The sequence below is a fragment of the Pongo abelii genome, chromosome 8, assembly GCF_028885655.2.
Source record: "Pongo abelii isolate AG06213 chromosome 8, NHGRI_mPonAbe1-v2.0_pri, whole genome shotgun sequence".
Classification (NCBI taxonomy): Eukaryota; Metazoa; Chordata; class Mammalia; order Primates; family Hominidae; genus Pongo; species Pongo abelii.
The window spans coordinates 126,574,392-126,601,654 of record NC_071993.2 but is presented as its reverse complement, the minus strand read 5'-3'; the positions used below and the strand labels follow the sequence as shown (position 1 = coordinate 126,601,654).

Genomic DNA, 27,263 nt, shown 5'->3' with positions numbered 1-27,263 from the left:
AATAAATACATACGTACGTACATACATAAGTAGCAGGGTATAGTGGTATACTCCTGTAGCCCTAGCTACTCAGGAGGCTGAGGTAGGGGGATTGCCTGAGCTCAGGAGTTCAAGGCTGCAGTGAGCCGTGATCACAGCACCACACTCCAGCCTGGGAGACAGAACAAGTCCCTGTCTCTAAAAAACAAAACACAAAACCGCAACAGAAATGAAGCCTTATGTATTTTTGTGGCATTAAACCCAGTAGAGATTTCAACTAGTCTCTAATTAGTGATTTTTCTCCTTGATTTAAAAGCACATGCACTGCAGAAGTTTGCAAAACAGGAAAATGTAATGATGAAAAAAGAACTCATTATCCTATCATCTAGAGATATAGTCCAGTAATAGTTAGGTGTAATTAACTGCTAGCTTTCTAGGTATAAACATACCATATTCTCCTCTTCCTCAACACTGAAAATTTTCTCTATATTTGTATCCTGATTTTTCAATGAGAGCTTCATCTAAGATTCCTTCATTTTTCTCTTTGCACCAGTTTTTTCCACCAAGTTCCAAAGATTCTTCACAGTTTTTCACAACTGTTAAATATTCTATCACAAGAATGTATTATACTTTAGTCATTCTCTTAGTGGGCATTTTTAGCTACTGTAAATTACCCTGATAAAAGGAGGTGTTATGATGTTTAATTGTACATGTAAATGTTTGCATCATTTATTGTTTTTCTTTTGGCACAAATTACCAGTTATAGAATTATTCACTAGTCCAAGAGGTATAAACATTTTGAAGACTCTTACATATGTTGTCAAATACATATCTTAACACATCTGCTTCTCTTCCTTCTAGAGAGGTTGTAACAATTTACTTTCCCTCCTTCACAGCGTAGTAACATCACAGTGTTACTAACCCTGCCAATTTCCTAAAATTGAAAAGAAATCCACTTTAGACTGGCTGTACGATAAAGTTTATCGTTTATTAAAACATCATTATAGGGGGAGTAAGAGTAATTAAAATTCCAGTAATTTTTTGTGTGCCTACATGTGCTGGGCACTATGCCAGATGCTTTTTTGTTTATTGCTATTGAACACCACTTGCTTGGAGTGTAGGTGGCACCTCTCCTTGCCCTGTCCCTTGAGGCTACGATGTGTTTGAGGACACATCTGGTGTGTCCACACAGCTGGTTGCTGTTCGGTCAGATTAGTACCCAGGTCTCTTGACTTTAAGTTGGCCACTTATTCATTTTACTATACCTTGTCCACCTCAGTTGGCCTAGAATAGTCTTGTTATATAAATTCTGGTGATGAGAGGCTCTAAAATGTATTCACAGCTTACCAATTTTTTAGTTTCTGGATAGAATGAAAATATTGAACTCCAAAGCCAGTAATCCCTCTTGAAATCTTGTGTTACCAGAAGACATCCAGGGCTCTTGCTTCTTGCCTGATGTGAACATCCTTGAACCAAAAGTGAGACCAGCAGGGGAAGAAAGGGGCTAAACTGCTCATCCTCTTCTTCCCCACACTGGCTACCACAGTTTGTTTGTGAAGGCTTGACTTAGGAGGCTAAGGAGAGAGGATCACTTGAGAGCCCAGAAGTCAGAAATCAGCCTGGACAACATAATGAGACCCCTGTCTCAAAAAAAAAAAAAAAAAAAAAGCTTCAGAAAGTACATGGCTGGACTTACAGGAAAAATGCCATTTGGATGGCGAGCACCTTCAATCCAATGCAAACCACGGTTGGAACTTAATCGTGTGTGTGTATGTGTGTGTGCATTTGGCAAGTTTCAGGAGTTAGGAGGCTTTATACTTTTATACGTGGTCTTTTGCACAATGCAGTTTGAAAACTGGCTTTTGAACCTTCAGACACTTAAAACAGGTATTTATAGCAATTTCAATGTCCCAGGCAAAAATTTTAAACTGTGTACTTAAACGTTAACCATGCTTTTTTTTTTTTTTTTTTTTTTTTGAGATGGAGTCTTGCTCAGTCACCCAGGCTGGAGTGCAATGGCTCGATCTCAGTTCACTGCAACCTCTGCCTCCCGGGTTCAAGCGATTCTCCTGCCTCAGCTTCCCAAGTAGCTGGGATTACAGATGCCTGCCACCGCGCCTGGCTAATTTTGTATTTTTAGTAGAGATGAGGTTTCACCATGCTGGTCAGGCTGGTCTCGAACTCCCGACCTCAGGTGATCCACCTGCCTTGGCCTCCCAAAGTGCTGGGATTACAGGTGTGAGCCACTGCACCCGGCCTTTTTTTCCTTTTTCTGGAGACAGAGTCTTGCTCTGTGGCCCAGGCTGGAGTGCAGTGGTGAGATCTCAGCTCACCGCAACCTCCTCCTTCAGATCTTGGCTCACTGCAACCTCCTCCTCCCAGGCTCAAGTGATTCTTCTGCCTCAGCCTCCTGAGTAGCTGGGATTACAGGCACCAGCCACCAGGCCTGGCTAATTTTTGTATTTTTAGTACAGATGGGGCTTCACCATGTTAGCCAGGCTGGTCTTGAACTCCTGACCTCAGGTAATCCGCCTGCCTCTGCCTCCCAAAGTGCTGGGATTACAGATGTCAGCCACAGCGCCTGGCCCTAACTATGCATCTTAATTTTTGTACTTACTCTCTGATGTGCTAACAGGACAGTAAAAGTGATTTAAGGCTGTTATATTTTCCTTTTATTTAAGAGATGCCTGGGGTTCTTAGCTCAGGAGGGATTCATAGCATGTCTTAAGGCACACCAGTGTTTTTCAGGACACACTAGGGTGGACTTGGCAACTAGCATAACACTGAGATGCTGTGCCTAACTTTTACCCCTGTGTGCCAGTGTGCTTATTTCCCGTGTTAGGATCACTTGTAATTTGGTCTCGGGGAAGTTTTCTGGGTGGGTGCATTGCACTAATTCCCTTGTTGTTGTTATAAGAATGCAGTGACCTCACTTGGATCCAGGACTCTGCCAGCATTTAAAATCCTGCTCTTAAGAAAGGTGAAACTCTTGCCTATAGTTAAGTATCACAGCTTGATCCCATTTCAATGAGATGGAAGTCTGTCTGGGCCCGGAGTAGGCCAACAACAGCAGTTTTAAAAGCAGAACTCCCCCCGCTGGGTCTAACCCTGTTCTTGGTCACCGCGTTCGCTTCAGGAGCCTGGAAATCCTCTTTTGGCAGCAGAAGGGGGACAGTGCTTGGAAATGCTCGGAGGAAAACGACTTTTAGAGGGGGAATAGCGGGGAGGGAAACAAGAAGCAACCACCGGACACACTTGGGGTGCAACTGGGGCTGTGGGGTGGGTAGAGGGAGAGGGAAAGTGAGCAGAACTGGAAGCTCAGAATAGAAGATACAAGAGAAAGTGCCAAGTAGTGAAAAAAACTGCAAAAGGACGGGGGGATGGGGGGGAGGGCGACTGGGGAACGGTTTGGAAAAATAGCAATTAGTACAGCTAAAAATAAAGACCAATTTAGAGACAAAGCCAGATACACAAGGAGAAAAATAAAACTCGCCAGAAAGACAATTTCTTGCAAACCAAACGTTCAAGAAAATGGGGGCTAATGACATCCCCTCTGGGGCTGCCCTATAGAAGAAATGAAATAATAGGAGACCGTGGAGCGCGCAGCGCCCAGCAGATGACGCCGTGGGGGCCTGGGTGGTCTCGGTCGTGGAGCCTGAAGGCCCTGCCAGAGGCAGGGCCCACTTGTCCCCAAAGTTAGAGAAGTGTCCCGAGAGCGCGGTGTGCGGGACAGAGCACCGCCCGGCGCAGGAACCGGGGGGTTCCTGCAGAATCCTCTCAGATCTCCCCGAGTCCTGGCGCCCGCGCGGCACGGCCGGGGAGAGGGCGCCCACCCGCGGCGGCTCGGCCAGCTCAGCGCACGGGCCCTGGGGACGCCCCACCCGCATTCGCGGGGCGGGAAGGCGCAGCGCCCACGAAGTCGAGGAGCAGCCAGGCCCCGGCAGGCGGGGATCCTGGTGACGAGGAGGCAAAGGCCACGGGCCGGGCCGCGCCCGGACCCTGCAGAACCGCGAGGCCTAGTCTTCCCAGCCTGTGACCCGGTAGGGGACCCCGCCCGCCACCTGCGAAGGCTCGCTGAGAGCCCCGAAGCGCGGTGCGCCCGCGGCGCCGTGCCAGTTTCTCCGGGGCTACAGGGAGAAGGCGGGAGACCGCGATGGGCGCGGGAACTTGAAGCCGGGCTGGGCGGGCCGGGGCGGCATCTCGGGCGAGGGCCAGGGACCCCGGGACGCGCTAACCGCTTCCGCGGGGCTACTAAGTTCCCGGCGGCGCGGGCTCCCTTTGGGCCAGTGCACCCCATCCCAGGCGCGGGGCAGACTCTGGGCGATCGGGGGGTCACCCGGGGCTGCCCTGCCCCGCCCGGGCACCCCGGAGCGGAACCGCGAGTCCCCACCGGCGGGGGCGGGCAGGGCGCACTGAGCGCGCCACGCGGCGCCTGGCTAGGAGGAGGGCGGCGGGCGGGGACCTAGAGCTCCGGGGCGGTGCTGAGCCCGCTCCTCCTCCTTGCCCTTCTCCTCCTCCTCCTCGCCCTCCTCCTCCTCCTCCTCGCCTTCCTCTGGCTCAGCCGCCGCGCCGCCGGGCTGCTCCTGCTTCCTCCTCGGGCGCCCTTGGCGATGTTCAACCGCGCCGTAAGCCGGCTGAGCAGGAAGCGGCCGCCGTCAGGTAAGCGGCTCCGGGGGCCCGCGGGCTGGGGGTCGGGGCGCCGTTTCGCCTGCCCGGCCTCCTGCCCTCCCTCTTGTGCTCGGGCGCGGCTTGGTAGTACCTCCCAGACTGGAGCCCCGGCCGACCGCACCGCTTCTCTCCGCTGGGTACCGCACCTTCGCGGTCTCAGCCGCAGCCGGAGCGCAGAGCTCCTCCGGGAGCCCCGGGGAGGAAGTTTGGCTGAAAGAGGAACAGCCGCAGTTTTCTTTTTAGTGATGGTCTGGGAGAAAAAGGAGCGCCCCAAATCTCCAAACTTTGGAGGTGACATGGGGCTCCAGATTCCGAAAGCAGAACGGCGCGCGGGCTTCTCCCTCTGTGACTCTCTCCGCCTCCGCTGCGGGCGTGGGTGGAAGGATGCCGAGCGCCCGGGGGAGCACGGCTGGACCCGGGCATCCGACGGGGCGCCTGGGCCTGGGGCGCCGGGGACCTTCGCTTCTGCCTCGAGGAGCCAAAAGGCGGTATCGCGAGGGTGGCGGAACTCCAGGATGGAGAAGGGCACCTCTGCGATCCGAGCCAGCGAAGTTCTGACGTTACGAAGGATTCGCCTTGGCTGTCACTCTGGGCCAGCCTGAGCCACGATCTGGGGCAACTTGACAGGACAAAGACCCCACGATGAAGGTGGAGCCATGCCCTTGATTCCGGTCCTTCCACCCTTTTGCTCATCACAATAGCTACGACCTGTGCAGGCCTTTGGGTGCGCCAAGGGCTTTGTCCACCGCGTTGGGTGAACTCTCCCTTCGCCCCTAGGACAACCTAGTGAGTGAGGAGGGAGCGGAAGCCAGGCGCTGTTAGGTGACTTGCCCCAGTCACACTCAACAGGTAATGGGGAGGTTTCAAACCCAGGTTCCCCTAACTCTGGAGTTCAGAGGCTTTGCCGAGCTTCCCACGCCAAGATTCACTTCTGCTTGGCGCTCAGAGTCCCAACGCGTTGGTGCATTTCCTTTCTGCTCCTGGTATTTTATGAGGGACATTGTGGTTTGGAGACTGGGACCAGACTGGCTGGATCCGAATCTCACCTTCCCCTTATTCACCAGCCGTGGGACCTTTCTGCAGAATGAGGGTATGCAAAATGGGAATAACAGTAGCTACTCGCCTTTTAAAGTACTTAATTGGAACCTGTCTCCCATCCATCAAGTTTTGCAAATTATTGTATTTAATATGTAGGATTTCATAGGGTTGTTGTAATGATCTTACGTTGTTGCCCGGCACGTACTAAGTGCTCCATTAGCGTTAGTGGTCATGTAAACCTTTTTCTGTTGCATGTGAGTCAAAGAATTCCCTTGTGGGTGTTAATGTTAACCATTCTCTATGGTTGGCAGAGGCCTGTGGAGCGCTGCTCAGAGCCTGGACTCGAATTAAACTCTTGGTTCTAACCTTGACTCTGTCATTCAGCAACACTGGGCAAATTGCTTGATCTCTCTGTGCCTCCGTTTCAATGATGTGCTGGAGCTGGCTCAAACCGGCTTGCAAGAGCCAGTTGCTAAATATTCAAAAAGTTTGGGAACTGGTTGTAAACCATAGGTAGCTTGAAAGTAGTTATGATGGGATATTTACATCATGAAAATCAACAAAGCTAAAAATGAAGGCTTCATTTTGACTCGGGAGAGCTGATGTTCCAGCATACCTTTCTCCACCTGCAAAGTGGGTTTCATAGGGTTATGGGATTAAATACTCAAAACCATATGAAGCCCCTAGTACAATGTGTGGCACATAATAAAAGTGTAATAATTAGTAGCTTTTCTCCCTTTTGCCTGTTATAAATAGAGCTGCTATGAATACCCCTGTACACGTTACTTATTACTTTAGATTACTTTTGGGTTGAAGACTGAACAGATACAACCATTGTGTCCTGGGAGATACATGGATTTGGGGTGATTTTGCATGTAGCTAGGTTGCACCCCAAAAAGGCTGAAGGCAGTTTTAGGGAACAAATGGTTTCAGGGCAACAAATTTTAAACCTCATAAAGCGTGGTTACATCACTGATAGAAAGGTCAGTCTCAGGCCGGGCTCAGTGGCTCACACCTGTGATCCCAGCACTTTGGGATGCTGAGGCAGGAGGATTGCTTGAGCTCAGGAGTTCCAGATAAGCCTGGGAAACATGGCAAAACCCCATCTCTACAAAAAAATTAAAAAATTAGCCAGGCATGGTGGTGCGTGCCTGTAGTCCCAGCTCCTTAGACGGCTGAAGTGAGAGAATGGCTTGAGCCTGGGAGGTTGAGGCTGCAGTGAGCTTAGATAGTGCCACTGCACTTCACCCTGGGTGACAGAGTGAGACCCAAAGCAAAGGAAGGAAGGAAGGAAGGAAGGAAGAAGGAAGGAAGATCAGCCACTAAACATCATGGATTGGTACTGGATGCCTCGACTCCAATAGCCTGATTTTCTTTGGAATTGTAGGTGTAGGGTCTTTCCCCATTATGGAAAATAACATAAGTTCTTGCCTGACTGGTCATCACCACCCAGCCGGGCGAAAAGAAGAAGCCTAGTGAGAAAGGGGTCATTTGGGCCTGGGGACCGAGGTACTGAGAAGACAGCCAAGTGATTTTTGGGACCCTGTACTGATTTTTTTTTTTTTTTTTTTGTAATTTTGAATTATTTTTCTTAAAGAGGATCTTCAAATTGTATAAACTTCAGGCTCCACAAAAGCCGGAGCTGCTCCTGCAGGACCCCGGATTTGGACCTGGCTGTGGTCCTGCCTCCCCCAGCACCTTCTATTTTACACTTTTCCTACCTTTCAGCAAAATCTCACTGGAGACACTGTCTTTCCACGGAGGATTTTGAGTTCCTAACCCGTCCTTCCAAGGTTCAGAGTGGGATTTCCTTATTCTTCTTCCCGAGGTTTCTCAAAGTGTGTTCCACCCGTCCTGTGGGTTCAGGAGGGCTTTGATAAAGTGCAGCTTCTCAGGCCTCGCCCAGACCCACTGATTCAATCTTGGAGACTGTAGCTGGGGTGGGAGGGTAGGGTGCGTCCTTGATAAGCACCCCAGAGCATTCTCAGGCCAGTGAAATGTGAGGGTCCCCCAATGGGATTCTGTCCACTCACCCTGCTCAGTTATCAACCTTGCATTGTTCATAACTGAAACATGCCCATCTGAGATGCCAAGCTGAAGCCACCTGACTCCCTACCCCTGCAGCTCCACCCAGGGGTGACCTCTCAGGGGAATTCCCACCCTGCCGGGCAGGCTTCGGCCATCCCCTCGGGCCTGTCATACAGGATCCCATTAAACCCTTGGGAACAGTTTTAAGTTTATGGCTGGGCTTGTTTTATTTAAAGATGACAGTTTGCACAGCAATTTAATGTCTTTGTTTTAACAACCCGGCAGCAGGGTAGCCTTGGCAGCTGGGGCAGCTTTCTCTGCAGAATATCACTGGCCCAGGCCTGCGGGGACAGAGGGGCCGGCTGAGGGGCCTTGTTTTCTACAGGTGTGGTCAGCCCATGAGCCAGTTGAGCCTCTGGGACCTGCTCTGGTCACCACCTAGTGCAGCCCTTAGCCTGGTGGGTGTGAGGTGCTCACTGTGTTTTATCTGTGTTGGCTGATTTGTATTTGAGGTGATGTCTCCTTTCTTCATGGTTAGAAAATGTAGATGCCTGGCATGGCCATTTCCTAGGGCTTCCTGGGTGAACTGAGTCACTTCCTTCCCTGGGTTGGGTGAGTCCCCGGACGCTGGGCTCTGGGAACCAGTTGCTTAAACTACACTAAATTTATGCCCCCAAGTTTCTTCTGCTTCCTCCAGATAGCTCTTTGCTGCAGCAGCCCGTGGGTGGCAGCAGGAGCGGAGGGGGCCCCAGCAGGCAGCAGCAGTGGCCCCTTGATAAGAGCTGTCAGGCGGCATCCGCTGGAGTGAGACAGTCCCTTGCAGACTTGTGGAAACAAATTTCCCTTCCAAGCAAGTTCGCATCTGTCAAGAGCCCTGCTAAGCACCCTCAGATCCACCTTGCTGCCCCGCTGCCTGGTGGGGGACCCCTTATCTGACTGAGTCCTTCCCAGCCCCATTTCTCCTGCTCCCTACTCTACCCCTGGAGGGACTGGACAATACTCCCTCTGTGCCTTTGCTCCCCCAGGTGTCCTTTGTCCCGTCCCAAAGCCTGGGTCTCCCTGCTCCAGCAGACCTACCCTTCTAGGCCTCGCTGCCTCCCACCCTCCGCGCTTGACAGAGCAGCTTGTCTGAGCAGGAGGGAACCATTTCATTTCTCCCTGAAGGGCTGCAGAGGCCACTAAGGGGCAGGGACTTGTCCGGAGGCACCCATTTCAGAAGAGGCAGCGAACTCAAGTCTTGGACCCAAGTCCACGGCCACCTAAACACAACAACCATTTAGCGACTTTGCTAAAATATATTTAGAGAATGAATATGGAGCTGACAAGTTTCCTCCCTTCCTCCATCCCTCTCTCCTTCGCTCCCTCCCTCCCTTCCTTCTTCCCTCCCTCCTTCCCTCCCTTCCTTCTTTTCTGTAGTCAGGACATTAGAAACAAACAAAGCCATCATCAAACACCTTTATCATTTCACACAGAAAAGGACATTTTAACACCCCCAATAGTAGGAAAGATATAATCTCAGGTAAAGAGCTGTCCTGATCCACAGAATCTTCTAGAGGTTGTCGCTCCTGGGGAGAGACACTGGGCACCTGAGGGACAGAGGTGTGAGGAAGACTATTACACCACACTCCCTTTTGACACTCCCTTTTGTATGTCCTGCACTGTGACCCATGTAAAGAAACATAGTGATCTATTTCAAAGCAAAAACAAAACAAGCAACCCAAGACTGTCCTTCCTCTACCAGCACAGCTCACTTGGTAAATATTTCCTAGTCTTCCTTCTCGTTTATTTGTGGACTAGTGAAGAAAACTTCTTACCAGCCCGTGGCACTGTGGGCAGGCGGCCACCTGGGAACCCCTGGCCTCCTATCCTCAATTCATTTTAAGTTCGTGAGAAAATGGGCCCCACCTTTCATTTCTGGCATCTTTCTCTGTGTTTCTCTCCAGCCAGACAACCTGGGGTTGCATCCCAGCTCATCCACTTCCCTGCTTGCTTCTTTGTAGCAAATTATTTATCGTCTCTGTGCCTCAGTTTCCTGATCTGTAAAATGGGGCCCTTGAGGAAACCAGCTTCCAAGGATTGTTGCAAAGTTTCGATGGGATATAGTAAGTGCTCAGTAAATGTCAACTTTTCTTTTTCTTTTCTTTTTTTTTTTTGAGACGGAGTTTCACTCTTGTTGCCCACGCTGGAGTGCAATGGTGCAATCTCGGCTCACGGCAACCTCTACCTCCTGGGTTCAAGCCATTCTCCTGCCTCAGCCTCCCGAGTAGCTGGGATTACACGCATGCACCACCACGCCCGGCTAATTTTGTATTTTTAGGTTTCTCCACATTGGTCAGGCTGGTCTCAAACTCCCGACCTCAGGTGATCTGCCCGCCTCGGCCTCCCAAAGTGCTGGGATTACAGGCGTGAGCCACCACGCCTGGCCTCAGCTATTTTTAATAGCTATCCGTCCTCCTTTCTGTGCTCTCTACCCTTAGCCTGGTGCCTGGCTTTGCTCATTCCTTAGAAAATGTTTATCACTGTAAAATATATACTTGAGTGCCAGACATCATGTTGATCCTGAGGAAGACGCAGCCCTTGCTTTCAAGAAATGCACCATCCACCTGACTGACCCTGGAGGAAAAAGTCATTTACTTTGCCTCGAGGGAGGGTGTGGGAGAGATTGAGGCAAAGTAGGAGAGTGAGGGCAGCTTTACGCAGAAATGTCAGGCCCCAGAGGACACACAGGGGCTTCTGGAAGTGGAGAAAATCGATGACAGGGTCTTTGTTTTCAGGCTAGGGCTGCTGGGCCATTTTCTTTTTTCTGGCCTTTGCCTAGAAAGTGGAGAGTCTAGGGAGGCTACAAATAACAGTTTGGCGTTCTTATTTCCTTCCCTCTAGTAGAAACTGGAAACCAGTGGCCATCTGTTGTTTAGTCCACTTAAAAGAGGATGTTGAGGCTTGTTTTTTCTTCGGACCCAAGGGTGCTCAGGAGCCCTCCAGTCTCTGCCTTTCTCACACAAGGCGTCTCTGGGAAGGCAGTGGATTTTTGGTCTGCGTGGAACTTCTCAGGTGGACCCCAGAGCATGGAACGTAAGGAATCGCCCCCACCCCTTTCCATGTCCGCAGTTTGCCTGTCCCCTTGGCCCTGGGCGGGGCAGGGGCTGGGAAGAGTGTGCTGTGAGGACACAGAGGTGCACAGGTGACTGTGGAAGGGCCAGTAGGAGCACTTGGCTTTCTGTGAGGCCCAAACCCTCGTGTGAAAACGCCACGATGCCCTTTCTGAGTGGAGCCAACCCTCTGCCACCTGCTTTCCTGCTCCTGATTTGGATGCTGGCTATTACTATGATTATTGAAAAACTTTTTTCACTTTTGATATTATTTCCTGCTAACTGCAGTTCAATCAGATCTCCCCGGCAGGGGAATTGCATACAGGCGGGGTAGTTATTCTCAGCAGCTAGATACTGGAGCCGATAAACACTTAAGTAATATTTAGATACGATGTTTCCATGACCCAGTTTCTCTGGAGCCTTGCACAGATCACCAGTTGTAAAAAAATGACTCTCTGATTCTAAATTGGGAGGACTTTTTAAAAAATGTAATACACTTGATGTGGTATAGGTGACAAGAGGTTTTAAATAAGTTTTGTGGGGTGTGTACTTTCTTTGAAACTTCATTACAAAGTAGAGTATTTTAAAGGAGTACAGTGTGTGTGTGCACGCCTGTGCATGTGAGTTGTACCAAACCACTTTGGAATTTAGGGTTAATATCTCTGCCTTTTCCCGGACTTGAATGTTTAATAGCCTATGAGTTTGGGGGAGTACTTAGGACAAACCTTCTGAGGATGTAAGTTGACTCTGCTGTTGAGGAAACTGGATAGTGAGATATTACTAAAATATTATTTGACTTGGAGAAATTGTCTATGTAGGATAATTACACAGACCTTCCTGCAAATTAACAGCAGAAATCCATGCTGTGAGCATTCATCTCTGATGAGTGTTACAGATGCCTTTTGAGTATGGATTTCCAAGGAATTAATGTCTGGAGAAGGTCTCTGTTAGATATGACATCATAGCATCTATAAATAATGCATCATAAAATAAGATGCAAGCAACCAGCCCCAGCCATCTGCACCGTGATGTTTCACCCATCCTTGAAATAATGGCTTTTACTGACGCCAGTGGCCACATAGGACAGCATAAGCATGAATGGAAAATGCATATACATTGTGTTTGTGTGCTAGATGATTCCACCTGGTCTTACGTGACTTTTTTTTTTTTTTTTTTCCTGCATGGATTGGACTCTTACCCAGTATTCTGTTTTTTCCCCAAAGTGTGATTGTTCTTGGTCTCTTAAAGGCTGTTGTGTTCTGGCCTCTGTGAGTATAAAGATCAGCAGATATAAAAGCTAAAAATGGCAGTAGAGCCTTTGGTAAATAGTGTGTACTCTGGCGCAGGAGTACCTGGGTTTGGGCCGTGATTTCCCATTTTCTAGCTGGGACCCTTGTGAGTTACTGTGCCTCAGTTTCTTCATCTGCAAAGTGGAAATAATACTAACCATGTCAGTAGGTTATTGTGAGAACTGAATGATTTAATTCAGGTAAAAGCTTGGAACAGTACCCAACACACTGTAAATCATTTGCAAGTTTTTCTTTTTTCTTTTTATTTTTTTGAGACAGAGTCTTGCTCTGTCACCAGGCTGGAGTGCAGTGACTTGATCTCGGCTCACTGCAACCTCCTCCTCCCAGGTTCAAGCAATCCTCCTGCGTCAGCCTCCCGAGTAGCTGGAACTACAGGCGTGCACCACCACACCTGGCTAATTTTTTGTATTTTTAGTATAGATGGGGTTTCATCATGTTGGCCAGGATAGTTTTGATCCCTTGACCTCGTGATCTGCCTGCCTCGGCCTCCCAAAGTGCTGGGATTACAGACGTGAGCCACTGCGCCAACCTTTTTTTTTTTTTTTTGAGACAGAGTCTCGCTCTTACCCAGGCTGGAGTGTAGTGGCACGATCTCGGCTCACTGCAACCTCCGCCTCCCGAGTTCAAGCAATTCTTCTGCCTCAGCCTCTCGAGTAGCTGAGACTACAGGCACGTGCCACCACGCCTGGCTAATTTTTGTAATTTTAGTAGAGACAGGGTTTCATCATATTGGTCAGGCTGGTCTTGAACTCCTGACCTCGTGATCCGCCTGCCTTGGCCTGCCAAAGTGCTGGGATTACAGGCATGAGCCACAGCACCTGGCCTTTTTTTCTTTTTTTTAAGACAGATTCTTGTTTTGTTGCCCAGGCTGAGTGCAGTGGTGTGATCTCAGCTCACTGCAACCTCCGCCTCCCGGGTTCAAGTGATTCTCCTGTCTCAGCCGCCCGTGTAGCTGGGGATTACAGGAGTGCACCACCATACCCGGCTAATTTTTGTATTTTTTGTAGAGACGTGGTTTTGCCATGTTGCCCAGGCTGGTCTTGAGTGCCTGGCCTCAAGTGATCCACCCACCTCGGTCTCCCAAAGTGCTGGAATTACAGGTGTGAGCCACCATGCCTGGCCCATTTGAAGTATTAACCATTATTATTAGCTAATGACAGATTAGTCTGAAAATAAATTTGCTGAAAAATATGTATTTTGCATGCAAAAAATTCGAAGATCTAAAATGATTTAAAGAGCCCAGGAGCTAAGAAAACAAAACGAAACACCAAAAACTTTTATTCATTGCAAAAATGTTTTACAGCTGAAGTAAACAATGACAACAAAAATAAAACAGCATGATAAAATTGAAACAAACAAATATCACAAGCAGGTCTTCCCTAGCTGGAGAGATCGTAAAGCTGCTGGAGAACATGCTTGACATTTTTTCCACCTATTCATGTCAGTCCTGCTTTCTTGTGTAATCCGTCTGAAACGAAAACTTTTATCAATGAAAAGGGATAGAAGAATATTGCAACTTTGTGGATCCAGGTACCAGAAGTTGGGCAGCTGGGAAATCTTGGTTTTGCTTTATTCTTAAGTTCGGGGGTAAACCTGCTTTGCTATTGAGAAAGAGTATTTATTTCTTCTAATATTACTGGACTGGTTGTAACATTTATTTATTTATTTATTTATTTATATATGTATGTATGTATTTATTTACTTACTTACTTTAACCTGCTTCCCCTTCCCCCTTGGTTGTTAACATTTGTTTCTTTTTTTTTTTAAACTTTTTTTCCCTAAGATGGAGTCTCTCTCTGTCACCCAGGCTGGAGTGCAGTGGCGCAATCTCAGCTCACTGCAACCTCCGCCTCCCAGGTTCAAGCAGTTCTCCTGCCTCAGCCTCCTGAGTAGCTAGGATTACAGGCACGTGCCACCACGCCTGGCTAATTTTTGTATTCCATGTTGGCCAGGCAGGTTTTGAACTGACCTCGTGATCTGTCTGCCTCAGCCTCCTAAAATGCTGCGCCCGGCCTCTTTTCTGTTTTTATGATTTTTTTTTTTTGAGACAGCTTCTGGCTCTGTCACCCAGGCTGGAGTGCAGTGGCGCAATATCGGCTCACTGTAGTTTCTGCTTCCTAGGCTCGAGTGATCCTTCCACCTCACCCTCCCGAATAGCTGGGCCTACAGGCCCACACCACCATGACCAGCTAATTTTTGTGGTTTTTTTGTTTGTTTGTTTTTGTTTTATTTTGTTTTGTTTGAGACAGAGTCTTGCCTTGTCACCCAGGCTGGAGTGCAATGGTGCCATCTCGGCTCACTGCAACCTCCACCTCCTGGGTTCAAGCAATTCTCCTGCCTCAGCCTCCCGAGTAGCTGGGATTACAGGTGCGCACCACCACTCCAGGCTAATTGTTTGTATCTTTAGTAGAGACAGGGTTACACCATGTTGGCCAGGCTGATCTCGAACTCCTGACTTTGTGATCTGCCCACCTCGTCCTCCCAAAGTGCTGGTGTGAGTTGCCACGCCTGGCCTAATTTTTGTATTTTTTGTGGAGATGGGATTTCACCATGTTGCCCAGGCTGGTCTTGAACTCCTGAGCTCAAGCAATCTGCCTGCCTTGGCCTCCCAAAGTGCTGGTATCACAGGCATGAGCCACTGCGCCTGCAGGTCGTAACTGAGCTGAGATGGCTTAGGAATTCATTACTTAGTGTTTCCTCTGAGCAGGGGACCCTGAGTTGCGGAAGTGCCCTCAGCCTAAGGGCTATCCCTGTCTGCTCACTCATATTGGAGGCTGGGGATAGTGACTTGGAAAAGAGAGATGCCACTCGGTGAGTGGAGTTTGCAAATGCTGTTTCATCAAGATCTGTCTATACTAATATCAGTCAAGATGGATTTTAAAAGGGTGGGGTGTCATAGCCAAAAGCCTTAAACTTGAAAGACAATCAGGAAGTCTTAGAAAAATTCAAACCAACATTTTTGGAGAAAATAAAAACTTATGACAGATAGAGAGCGGGTATCTCAGATAGAAGGATCTTCTATTCCACTTATGGGGACAGAAGCTGGGCAAAAAGGCAAGAAGGAATTTCTCTTTATCTAGAGCACCATAGCCAGAAAACCAATACCCATGGCTATAAAGAGCAGCTCCATCTTGGCATACTTTCTGACCCGTCCCTGAAAATTCCATGCTCTTCTGTAATAGTGTCAATTGTTAACGTATTTCATGGCATGTGATATAAGGGAGATGTTAGCCCAGGAGACCATGGAATGGAAGGGTCCATCGGTTTTCTAACTGTGTTCCCAGGAGCCCTGGGATTCTGCAGACATGGCCCTGGTGAGGACAGCTGACCTCCCATATAGGTCCCAGTATTGGGTCCATCCAGTGATTCATTAGCTGCATCACCTTGGATAGGTCATTTTATCTTCTGGATTTTTGCTTCCCAGTCTATAAAATGAGGTGGTGGGGAGGTGGGGCTGGACCGCATTAGTGTGTTTTGAGTTGTAAAACTTTTTGTTCACGTGAAAACAGACACATAAACCTAATATGCAAAAATGATTAGAGTATGAAATAAAGGGTGGGGGTTGGCAATTGTCTAACAGTGAGGTCAACTCTTTTAACTCTCAGACACTGTTGGCTAAATGGTAATCTACTGTGTGTATTTATTTGCAAGACAGCGTGGCAGTGAAAACCCAAACATGGTCTGGTTTATTATGGAAAAGAATGTCAAGAGTTTTGGAATCCTTTCAGACCAAGGTTGAAAACTTATGGCCAAAGTGGTTCTGCCATGGCAAGAGAAATTTGCAGCTGCCTAGATTGTTCCTGGAACAGTGAACTTGTGTCTCTAGATTTATTTACTTAAGAGAAGATCTGCTGGGGAAATGGAGGAAACTGTCAAACTGTATTCTCTGGGCAAAGAGCAGAAGAGTAAATTAGTGGAATGCTTGGCAGAATGAACCCTGCTGCAGAAATTTCTTGTAATAATGATCTTTTAATTGGATTTATACTTTGTTGGAAAGAAACTCAGTGTTCAGGAGCTTGCCACTGCAGCATTTACAAAGAGAACAGGGAACTAATTTAATATCCACGAACCGGAGGGTCACTTTAGAAAAGCATCAGCTCCATTTGGTGATGTGTTTAAGTGAGTTTCCTTCATGGTTAGAGGAAAGGATTTGTCTCAAATAATTCTCTTACGTACTCTATTGCAAATAAGCATTGAAGCATGGTCCCTGCTGGGTTTCTGGGTTTCTGCTTTATTGATGATTGATTGATTGATGGATTTTGCTCTGTCATCCAGGCTGGATGGAGTACAGTGGCCCAATCATGGATCACTGCAGCCTTGAACTCCTGGGCTCAAGCTATCCTCCCGCCTCAGTCTGTCAAATAGCTGGGACTAAAGGCACATGCCACTATGCCCCGCTAAGTTTTGTATTTTTTGTACACACAGGATTTCACTGTGTTGCCCAGGCTGGTCTCGAACACCTGAGCTTGAGTGATCTGCCCACCTGGGCCTCCCAAAGTGCTGGGGTTATATGTGTGAACCACCGTGCCCAGCCTAGTTTTTAAATATTTTACAGAGATGGGGTCCCAGTATGTTGCTCAGACTGGTCTTGAACTCCTGAGATCAAGCCATCCTCCTGTCTCAGCCTCCCAAGGTGTTTGAATTACAGGCGTGAGCCACTGTGCCCAGCTGGCCTGGTTCTAATTTAGCTCATGTCATCTGGTGAATGTCTAAAATCCTGGTAGTTTCCCCAGGTGCTTGGATTCGGAGTCCCCGGGGATCAAGAAATCAACATGTATTTTGACCCCCCATAGAACATCAGCGGTCACAGGGGCTGTTACTATTAAGTAAGTCCAGTGTGCTCTGATATAGATTTTCTCCAAAACCATTTTTAGCTGTGTGGCCCCCTAGCTGTTTGCAGCAATTAATATTTATGAGACTTTATTTAAAAAATATATATCATTTAGAAGTGTTTTGCTTTGCTGATTTATTTGTTTATTTATTTATTTATTTATTTAATGAGATGGAGTCTTGCTGTGTCCCAGGCTGGAGTGCAGTGGTGCAATCTCAGCTCACTGCAACCTCCGCCTCCCGGGTTCAAGCAATTCTTCTGCCTTAGCCTCCCTAGTAGCTGGGATTACAGACATCCACCACCACGCCCAGCAAATTTTTGTATTTTTAGTAGAGACGGGGTTTCACCATGTTGGCCATGATGGTCTCGATCTCTTGACCTTGTGATCTGCCTGCCTTGGCCTCCCAAAGTGCTGGGATTACAGGAGTGAGCCACGTCGCCCGGCCTTGCTGATTTCTTAATTAAAAGTTTATTTTCTCCTAGATTCCAACTTTTTTTTATAGAAACATGTCTCTAGCTTTGGAAAAAAAAAAGTCAATGGGGAAAAAAGTGTTAGTTATAGAAGCAGTTTGCTTGATAGTTGGTTATTTTAGGGATGGGGAGAAAGGAGCTCACATTTGTTGAGCGTCTACTGTGTCCCAGGTGTGCTGCTAGGTGCCTGATGTGCTTCCATTTTTGAATCCTTATGATAACCCAAGAGATGGAGGATGATTTTCAAATATACACAAGAATTTTGCCCAAGATCCTATAGTTTTGAATTGGGGAAACTGGGTTTTTTTTGTTTTGTTTTATTTTGTTTTGTTTCAGTCGGAGTTTCGCTCTTGTTGCCCAGGCTGGAGTGCAGTGGCATGATCTTGGCTCACTGCAAACTCCGCCTCCCAGGTTCAAGTGAGTCCCCTGCCTCAGCCTCCCAAGTAGCTGGGACTACAGGCACCCATCACCACACCCGGCTAATTTTTTTATTTTTAGTACAGACGGCATGTTGGCCAGGCTGGTCTTGAACTCCTGACCTCAAGTGATCCACCCGCCTCAGCCCCCTAAAGTGCTAGGATTACAGGCGTGAGCCACCGTGCCTGGCTAGGAAACTGGGTTTTGAACCTGGCCCCATCTGAAGTGACATTCCATGGTTCTTCCTTGACTCCAGGAAGGGATCACATGCCATAGAATGAAGCATGCTTTCATTGTTCCCTCCTCCTACAGGCAAGTGGCCAAAGTGTGTTATTTGGAGATTCCCTGTTCCTCCCAGGAGACTTCTCAGTGTCTTGAGTCAGAGAGTACAGTGGAAGATGTGCAGATGCAAAGAGTTTTCATCCATTTTCTCTGTGCACCAAAATGTAAGAGGGTTGCCAAAAACCTCAGGCATCAGGATAAATGATATTTATTTATTTATTTATTATCATTATTTTTAGAAGGAATCTTGCTCTGTCGTCCAGGCTGGAGTGCAGTGGTGTGATCTTGGCTCACTGCAACCTCCGCTTCCTGGGTTCAAGCGTTTCTCCTGCCTCAGCCTCTCAAGGAGCTGGGATTAGAGGTGCATGCCACCACACCGAACTAATTTTTGTATTTTTAGTAGAGATGAGGTTTCACTCCTGACCTCTGGTGATCTGCCTGCCTTGGCCTCCCAAAGTGCTGGGATTACAGGTGTGAGCCACTGCACTCAGCCTATAAATGATATTTAATGCAGTGTTTTAAAAGATCAAAATTAATGCAAAAACATCCGTGATGAACAAAATATCCGAAGTTTAAATAAAGTCAGGAAAAGTAACAGTGTGATGCTGAGCCATATTTGACCCGGAAGCAAAAGGAAAAACCAGCATAACCGATCCTGTCTTTATTGAAAATTTGGGTATTTTGTTCATTATGGATTTTTTAGCATAAATTTTGATTTTTTGAAAAAGTATTTCATGAGGAACTGGGTGCGGTGGCTTATGCCTGTAATCGCAGCACTTTGGGAGGCCGAGGCAGGTGGATCACCTGAGGCCAAGAGTTCGAGACCAGCCTGGCCAACATGGTAAAACCCCGTCTCTATTAAGAATACAAAAATGAGCTGGGTGTGGTGGCAATCACCTATAATCCCAGCTACTCGAGAGGCTGAGGCAGGAGAATTGCTTGAATCTGGGAGGCAGAGGTTGCAGTGAGCCGAGATTGTACCACTGCACTCCAGACTGGGCAACAGAGTGACTCTGTCAAAAACAAACAAACAAACAAAGCTATTGCCTGAAATGACATTTGTCTTGATGCCTGGGTATTCTGGCAACCCTCTGACATTTTGCACCTTCACGTGAGTCCTATCCTGCAATGAGTTTTTTAATCTCTGTGCCAGGTAATGAGCTAGGTGCTGGAGATACAAGATGAGGACATATAGGAGCCTTCAGACTAGTGCGAGTCAGTCATGTAAATGGTCACAACACAGCACCATAATTGTAAGTCTGTGCACAAAGCGCCATGGGGAAGCAGTTGCTGTTGAATCAAGGTTCTCTGGGAGGAGGGTTGGAGTGTGACTTGAGGGCTGCCGGTGCACACAAGAGTAGGGGAAGTATTTGGTGGGAAATGGCAGGTCCCTTCATCCCTCTGAGCCTCAGTCTACCCCATCTGTAAAATGGAGGAAATAGTAGTGCCTGCCTTACAGGGTTGTGTGACAAGAATGAGTCCATCATGTTAAGCACCTAGAACAGAGCCTGACACATAACTCGGTGTATGTCAGCCGTGATGTTGATGGCAGTGCTGACCATTGCATGCAGATTTCTTAAAATGACAGTGTCTTTTGGCCACATACGCAGTCTGAACTTTGCTTTGCAGACATCCATGACAGTGATGGCAGTTCCAGCAGCAGCCACCAGAGCCTCAAGAGCACAGCCAAATGGGCGGCATCCCTGGAGAATCTGCTGGAAGACCCAGAAGGCGTGAAAAGATTTAGGGTTTGTCTTTTTCATTGTTAATCGGGATGGATGCAGTGTGTGCAGAAGTTCAGATGCACACAGGGGAGAAATAGGCCAGTTCGACATTGTCTATCAGCGTAGCACTCTCTATGCCAGCTTGAGAGTTCAGTACTGTCTATCCCAGCTTGAGGGTGAGACTTTCTCATCTGTCATGACTGTGTTGGCAACACTGTCACAGATGGGCAGCCTGTTTCTGGTTTTTGTGTAGTGAGGTGGGAGGGGTACAGCGTGGGAGGAGAGAGAAGATACCGTGCCTATTGGTGGAGTCTGTATGAGGAATTCCCAGCTCTGGGTCTCTCTGATGTGAAGGCTTGTTCTCTCGTGCTTGGGGGATTCTCAGAATGCATTGTTGACAGAGTGAGAGAGGCTGGCAATGCAAACTTGGCAAAGGGACCTCCGAGAGCAGGGCTGATGGATGGGGAACTGTGATCCCATCTAGAAATAGCTTTTCTGACCAGCAGAAGCCCCCGGTGCGAGATGGAGGACCACATGTGAATTTCAAGAATGAGTCCTGGTTACTTCTGTCTTTAAGTCTTGGGTCAGGAATAGGATGAGTCCTCATGCAGTTGGTGCCTGTTGGAGCTCCCAGGGAGGGAGTGGCAGGTGGTACTAGGCTTCTAGTTCCTGGTCACCAGGCCACTGTGAGCGGTGTTTGCAACTCAGGAGGTCTCTGCACAGCAGAGTAGCTGGCTGTGCCATGGACTGCCCAAGATCGGCCATAAGAAAACACACATACCTCCAACTTAAAATAGTTTGTATCATGGTGTCTTTAGACGTACTTAATGTGCTTTCTTTTCTTTTGTTTAAAAAAAAGAGAGCCTGATTTTAGAGGAATGCACTTTGTTTAAACACTGTCTGAAAGGAACCAATATATCTTCCACTTTAATTTACTTTTTGGTAATTTATTGTCAGCTTAGAAATATGAGTACATTCCTGCTTCATTTGTACTTTTCTTTACAATGTCAAAACCATTAAGGTCAAATGCATATGAAATTATAGCTTTAACATTAAACATACTCATTTGTTTTTCAGAGTGGAGTTTTTGAAGGGTAACTGAACCATGCTCCTCTGTTGAATTTTGCCAAATCAGTCTTTGAAGGGAAATGCCATTTGTTTTATTTTTTTTTTAAGTAGAATACTGTGTGACTCTTTTTCTTTGTATCCACAGGAATTTTTAAAAAAGGAATTCAGTGAAGAAAATGTTTTGTTTTGGCTAGCATGTGAAGATTTTAAGAAAATGCAAGATAAGACGCAGGTATTTCCTCCACTCTGATAATTTTTTTCCCTTTCCTTATAAAGTTACAACTGCCTTTCTAATAGATTCTGAAGTTGCCTAAAGAAACCTGATTCATATTAGTTTTGGGGGAAGATTTAAGCCTCAGATTAGGTATCTTGTGTTGATCAAATATTAATCATTTTTAAAAGGGTGAGTTAATCCATTTTTAAATGGTGCTGTTCAAATGGACCAATATATAAAATAAAAATAACAATTTATGTCATTTAGAGTTCCTCATTGCATAGAATTTTTTCTTCATGAATAAGTTATGAGGATGTTTCCCCCAGATTTTGACATGTTAGCATTTTGGACATGGTAAAACGATACGCAGATGTGTAATGATAAAAGCACAAGGTGCATCAGAGGGATTGTCAATTATTCAATGTATCGTACTGGGCGTCCCATAGTTGGCGAGCACCCTGCGGAGAAAGCCTCTGATTGTTCTCCTGGGTAGATGCGTCCTCTTTGCCTTCATTCCCAGTGTCAGCTGGTTGGGTATAAGGGAGGGTAGATGAGATTATGGGGAAGGAGGCCTGTGCCCTGGGTGGGTTTATGAGGCCTGACCCTGTATCTTTCTAAGAGGCTGCTGGCTAAATGCCTGCAGGAGCCAGTAAGTCATGTGAATGAAGGAGGCTCCTGGTGTGAGGCTGGAGGGAGTGTTGGGGACTGGGGCCAGCTAAGGACATTCTGTCTGCCTGCACAGGCTGCGGCTGATGGTTCAGGGCCTGTGGCTGTCTGGGCTTCCCCTGCTTCAGGTTCCGTCTCCGCCAACTTACTGATGGTTCAGGGCCTGTGGCTGTCTGGGCTTCCCCTGCTTCAGGTTCTGTCTTCGCCAACTTACTGGTGGTGATCTCCTAGATCTTTGCTTGCTCTGGGACCGTGGTGGCCTTTCTTCCCAAGGCATGTCTTATATTCCACCTAGTACCGCCTGTTTTTCTAAAGAAGCTGGATATTTGGATCCTTACGTGAAACCAGATGATTTTTAAATGTTGGAACTAATTTAAAAAAAAATTTTAAACCTTGCCCGCCAAACAGAACATACCCACAGGCAGATGCAGCTTGCGAGTTGCCAGTTTTTGAGGCTTCGTCTCCAAAAGCTGGGATCTATGGGCCAGGAGCCGTGAAGTGTTTGCAGACAACTGCTTGGAAAGTGTGCATCATGGGTTTATTCAAAGGCCTTTCCGGGTGCAGACACATGTCCTCCCGGCTGGCGCAGCGCGGCCTTTTCTCCACCACCTTCCTCTCTGGAGGTGGCAAGGGAGGACTCTAAGATGGATTCTCTTTGGCTTGAACTTCCCAGGCCCACCTAGAAAGCCATTTCTGGGTGGGATCCTTGGATTTTGCTTTCTGGCTTTTTCTCTCCTCTGGACGACGTTGGCCGGAGCCTCCTGGGTGGAGAGGGCCCTCAGGGGATAGTGAGAAGCAGGTGGTGGGGGATGCTTTGGGTTGCTAGGATTCAGGCTGAGGGCCTTCAGAACAAAAGCCTCATTGTTGTTCTTTGTCTCCAGCACCGAGGACAGGGCCTGGGGACCACCATCGATAAATGCTAGACTGTGTCACTGCTGTGACCAGCCTCACCGTAAAATCCTAGCTCAGAGTCAAGCAAGCCAACAGATGTCCATTCCCCTGCCTTATTCTTTTGAGTGTTAGAGGTAGGAGGGGCCTGTGGGTGGGCCGGTCCACCCCTGCAGTGTAGACAAGGAAGTGAGGTCCCCTCACCGTGGCAGAGCTGGGACTTGAACCAGCTCCCTGAAGTCACCCGTTGTTCTCTGCACCACCATGCTGCTCTGTGCCTCCGTTCAGTTGAATTCCCCAAATCTTTGTGAAGTGCCTGCTTGGTGCCCAGCACTGAACAGGAAGGCAGCCCAGGGACAGGACAGGTGAGCGGCTCCAGGGAACGGGCACCTCAAGGGGAGCAAGCCTGTGCAAGTGCAATGAGTGTAGAGATTGGAAACACATGTGTCGTGGGAGCAAGGCGTGGGCAATGGAGAGGGATCCAGGGGAAGTGGCTTTTTAGCTGAGACTTGGCATTGAGATCGGGAGGGGGTTCCCGGGAGCAGGGACAGTGTGTGGGCAGGCAGGCCTGGCGAAAAGAGCTGAGGGAAGACCAGAAGGGCTGAGTGGCATGTTTGAGGGGGAGGCCACTGTGCTGTGCTTCAGGCTGGCAGGGCAGCCACACCTGAGAACCTGGGTGCCAAGTTGAGCAGGGCTGGGAAAGCCCCTGTAGGACTTTAATGGAGTGGTCGGAAGGAGGGGGTCAAACTTTCAACATGCCTCTTCCAGCCTTTCAGGTCAGGCAGGTCTGGTGTTGGGTTGCCCTGCCCTGTCCACATCCTACAGAGAGAGCTTCCAGAACGGGCAGCCCCTTTCCATGCCTGTACCCCTGACATCCAGCATAGGACTTCTTTTCCTTTTTTGAGACAAGGTCTGACTCTGTTGCCCAGGCTGGAGTGCAGTGGTGTGATCTTGGCTCACTGCAGCCTCCGCCTCCTGGGTTCAAGTGATCCTCCTGCCTCAGCCTCCTGAGTAGCTGGGATTACAAGCGTGTGCTACCATGCTGGGCTAATTTTTGTATTTTGAGTAGAGACAGGGTTTCACCATGTTTTCCAGGCTGGTCTAGAACTTCTGACCTCTAGTGATCCGCCTGTCTTGGCCTTCCAAAGTGCTGGGATTACAGGTGTGAGCCACTGCACTCTTCTTGAAAGTCTGTGTCCTTAAGCCTGGAATGCACCTGGCAATTGCTTTAGTGCAATGAATGCCACCCTCCTGTCACTGCCTGAGAATGTAGATTGGGTGGAGGCATTGGTGACACCTGGGGTGTTTGGCCTGGAGTGTTTGGGCCCCAGTGTGAGTCATTGTTCCCATTCGAAGATGCAGGGATATGATTTGAGTGGTTAAGCGGCAGCTCGCCTGAGGCTGGGCACAGTGGCTCATGCCTGCAATTCTAACACTTTGGGAGGTCAAGGTGGGTGGATCACTTGAGCCTAGGAGTTCAAGACCAGTCTGAGCAACATGGTGAGACTTTGTCTCTACAAAAAGTACCAAAAAAAAAAACCAAAAAAAAATTAGCTAGACATGATGGGGTGCGCCTGTAGTTGCCCGGGGAGGTCAAGGCTGCAGTGAGGTATGATTGCGCCACTGCACTCCAGCCTGGGTGACAAAGTGACACCCTGTCTCAACAACAAAAAAAAGAATTCAGAGCCACATTTCTGACTCCAGGCATTCCCTAGTGAGTCCCGCTGCCTAGGAAGTAAAACCAGGGAGTAAGCTCTAAATTACTACAAAAAGTGTGGGGGAACATAGGCACTAGGAGAAGTCGCCTAACTGAATTTCTGTTTTTTTTTTTTTTCTTTTTTTTTTTGAGATGGAGTTTCGCTCTTTTCGCCCAGGCTAGAGTGCAGTGGCACGATCTCCGCTCACTGCAACCTCCGCCTCCTGGGTTCAAGTGATTCTTCTGCCTCAGCCTACTGAGTAGCTGGGATTACAGGCATGTGCCACCATGCCCGGCTAATTTTTGTATTTTTAGTAGAGACGGGGTTTCACCATGTTGGCGAGGTTGGTCTCAAACTCCTGACCTCAGATGATCCGCCCGCCTCGGCCTTTCAAAGTGCTGGGACTACAGACGTGAACCACCGCGCCTGGCCAGTTCTTTTTAATCCTCTGTTGTGCACTTAACCTAACTGGATTTCACAGTCAAACTTATCACATCTGTTCAAGCAGGGAGACTGTGGGAGGACTTTTCTCTCTCCATCAACTAAGGCAGTTGAGGGGTCGATACAAATCCCACTCTCGCCTCCGTTGTTTTAATAGAACCTGTATTGGTTCATTCCTTGATGTGGATTATCCAGCATTCACCAGCTTCACATATCCATGTCATTTACTTGTCCGTCTTCTGTGTGGTTTGTCTTCTGGGATCTGGGAGTGGGGGCCTCTTCTTCCCCACTGTCTCCGAGGGTCTAGACCCATGCTTGACACATGGTGAACTTCCTTCCTCTTTGTAGGATGAAGGCATTCCATTTCCTGGATCCAAGTCCTCTTCTCTCCTGAGTCATTCCCTCATTTTGGGAACAGCACACGAGAATGACTTCTTCCCTCCAGAATGACTCATGAGAGAAGAGCCCAAAACACAGCTGGCAATAGCTTCCTGAGAAGGGGGGTCTGGCAGGTAGATATGTAAAGACCTTGTTGAGTGGAAATGTTATTTTTTTCCCTACTCTGCTACTTCACTGATAATCTGACAGAGCATAGAATTCTGGAGTGGAACACACTCAGAAGTTTGAAGACATTGTCTTCAAACTTAGTCTTAGTCTTAGTCTTCTACTTTTGTCTTAGTCTTCTACTTTTGTTGAGAATCAGTAATTTATATGTAAACTGTTCTTTTTTTTTTTTTTTTTCCCTCTCTGGAATAGTATAGGATCTATTTTCTTTTCTTTTCTATTTTTCCCCTTCCCTCTCTCCTTTCCTTTCCTTTCTTTCCTTTCTTTCCTTCCTTCCTTCCTTCCTTCCTTCTTTCCTTTCTTTTTTTTTTTAACAGGGTTTCGCTGTTCTTGCCCAGGCTGGAATACAATGGCATGATCTCGGCTCACTGCAACCTCTGTCTTCCAGGTTCAAGCGATTCTCCTACCTCAGCCTCCCAAGTAGCTGGGATTACAGGCGCCCTCCACTACACCCAGCTAATTTTGTATTTTTAGTAGAGACGGGATTTCGCCATGTTGGTCAGGCTGGTCTCAGACTCCTGACCTCAGGTGATCCACCTGCCCTGGCCTCCCTAAGTGTTGGGATTACAGGCGTGAACCACCACACCCAGCAATTTTCTTTCCTTTTTGAGACAAGGTCTCACTCTGTCACCCAGGCTGGAATATAGCGAGGTCACGGCTCTTTGCAGCCTGGACCTCCTAGGTTTAAGCAGTCTCACCATGTTGCTTAGGCTGGTCTCAGAAGAAATCTTCTCGCCTCAGCCTCCCAAAGTGCTGGGATTACAGGTGTGAGCCACTCCACCTGGTCAGGATGTTTTCATCACTGGTATTCTAAAACTGTTCAGTCAGGGGCTTTGGAGGCAGAGGCGGGGTTCATTCATTGTGTGAATTCTTTGTGGAGCCTTATAATCTGGAAATTTGTAGTTCTGGGAAATGGTCTTATGTTGTTATTATTATCATCATTTTAGTAACTTTTTTTCCTTCCATTGTCTCTGGTCTCTTTTCCAATGATGACCTTTCAACCCCTGCATTGAGCCCTTAATTTCATGTTTTATTCTTCCTACTTTTTAATTTTTTTTTTTTTTTTTTTTTTGGCTTTTGGAGATTTTGACTACATCTTCAGATCCTCCTATTGAGTTTTTTCTGCTTTTTTATTTTCTCCAGACAAGGGCCCTCTAGTCTCTTCCTGGGGGGCCACAAGCCTGATATGTTCCTAAACTAAACATATTTCTAATTAACTTTATCAGGAGAAGTTTGCAGGCGCGGGGGTCTATATTTGGAATTTCCCTGAATCCCTTTATTCGGTTCGGCATCTCATTCTTGCCATCCTCTGTGCCTCTCTGTTCTGGAGCCTCCCTGGGTCTGTTTCTTTAGAAAAGAAAACTCGACTCTTCTGTTGAAGGCGGGGAGGGAGCCACCTGACTGCTCAGGGTTGGAGCAGGACCTGGGGTGGAGGACCTGGGGGTCTGATGACTTCTTTCTGCCACCCTCATCAATTCCATCTGGGCTACCTGATGCCCTCGAGCTCCTGCCGTCTCTGGACACGCTTCTCGTTGGCACCCCCTCCCCACCCTTTCAGGGGTTTGGGTTCATTCTTCTGGGTCTCTGCAGAGTCATCTGCTGTGTCTCCGACTGCTTCCCATTTCCTGAGCCAGTTCTTGAAAATATTCTCGTATCATTTATTGGATATTTTCTTTGCCTCATTCTCTTTCTGAAATTGATATTAGTAAAGTTAGTGTCTTGATCCTTTCATTGTCCTAGGAATTGTCTCCCACATTCCATCTCTGGAAGAAGACGGGGTGGAGAGGAGCCGGAGGCCAGCAGACGGGATGGGGGTGGGGCGTGGCTACAGAGGATGGAAGTTTCCAGCTTCCCAGAGTAGTGGCTGCGCGGCCTGCCAGCCAGGAGG

The 27,263-nt window shown here is 48.0% G+C and overlaps 1 protein-coding gene across 4 annotated transcripts in view; it reads left to right on the top strand.

The window, feature by feature from the left end:
* Positions 1-4,372: 4,372 nt before the first annotated feature.
* The window catches only part of RGS10 (regulator of G protein signaling 10), a 43,298-nt gene continuing 20,407 nt past the window's right edge, over positions 4,373-27,263 (top strand). Inside the window, exons 1-4 of one of the 4 annotated variants that reach the window (XM_024254236.3) lie at positions 15,797-16,938; positions 19,267-19,366; positions 19,743-19,861; positions 21,051-21,137. In XM_024254236.3, coding sequence (XP_024110004.1) covers positions 19,342-19,366; positions 19,743-19,861; positions 21,051-21,137 — 231 coding nt within the window. In that variant the 5' untranslated portion in view covers positions 15,797-16,938; positions 19,267-19,341. Of the gene's footprint in view, positions 4,639-10,552; positions 10,786-15,796; positions 16,939-19,266; positions 19,367-19,742; positions 19,862-21,050; positions 21,138-27,263 lie in introns of those variants that run through there. The other 3 variants (XM_024254235.3, XM_054522956.2, XM_054522955.2) reach the window with 3 other exon arrangements.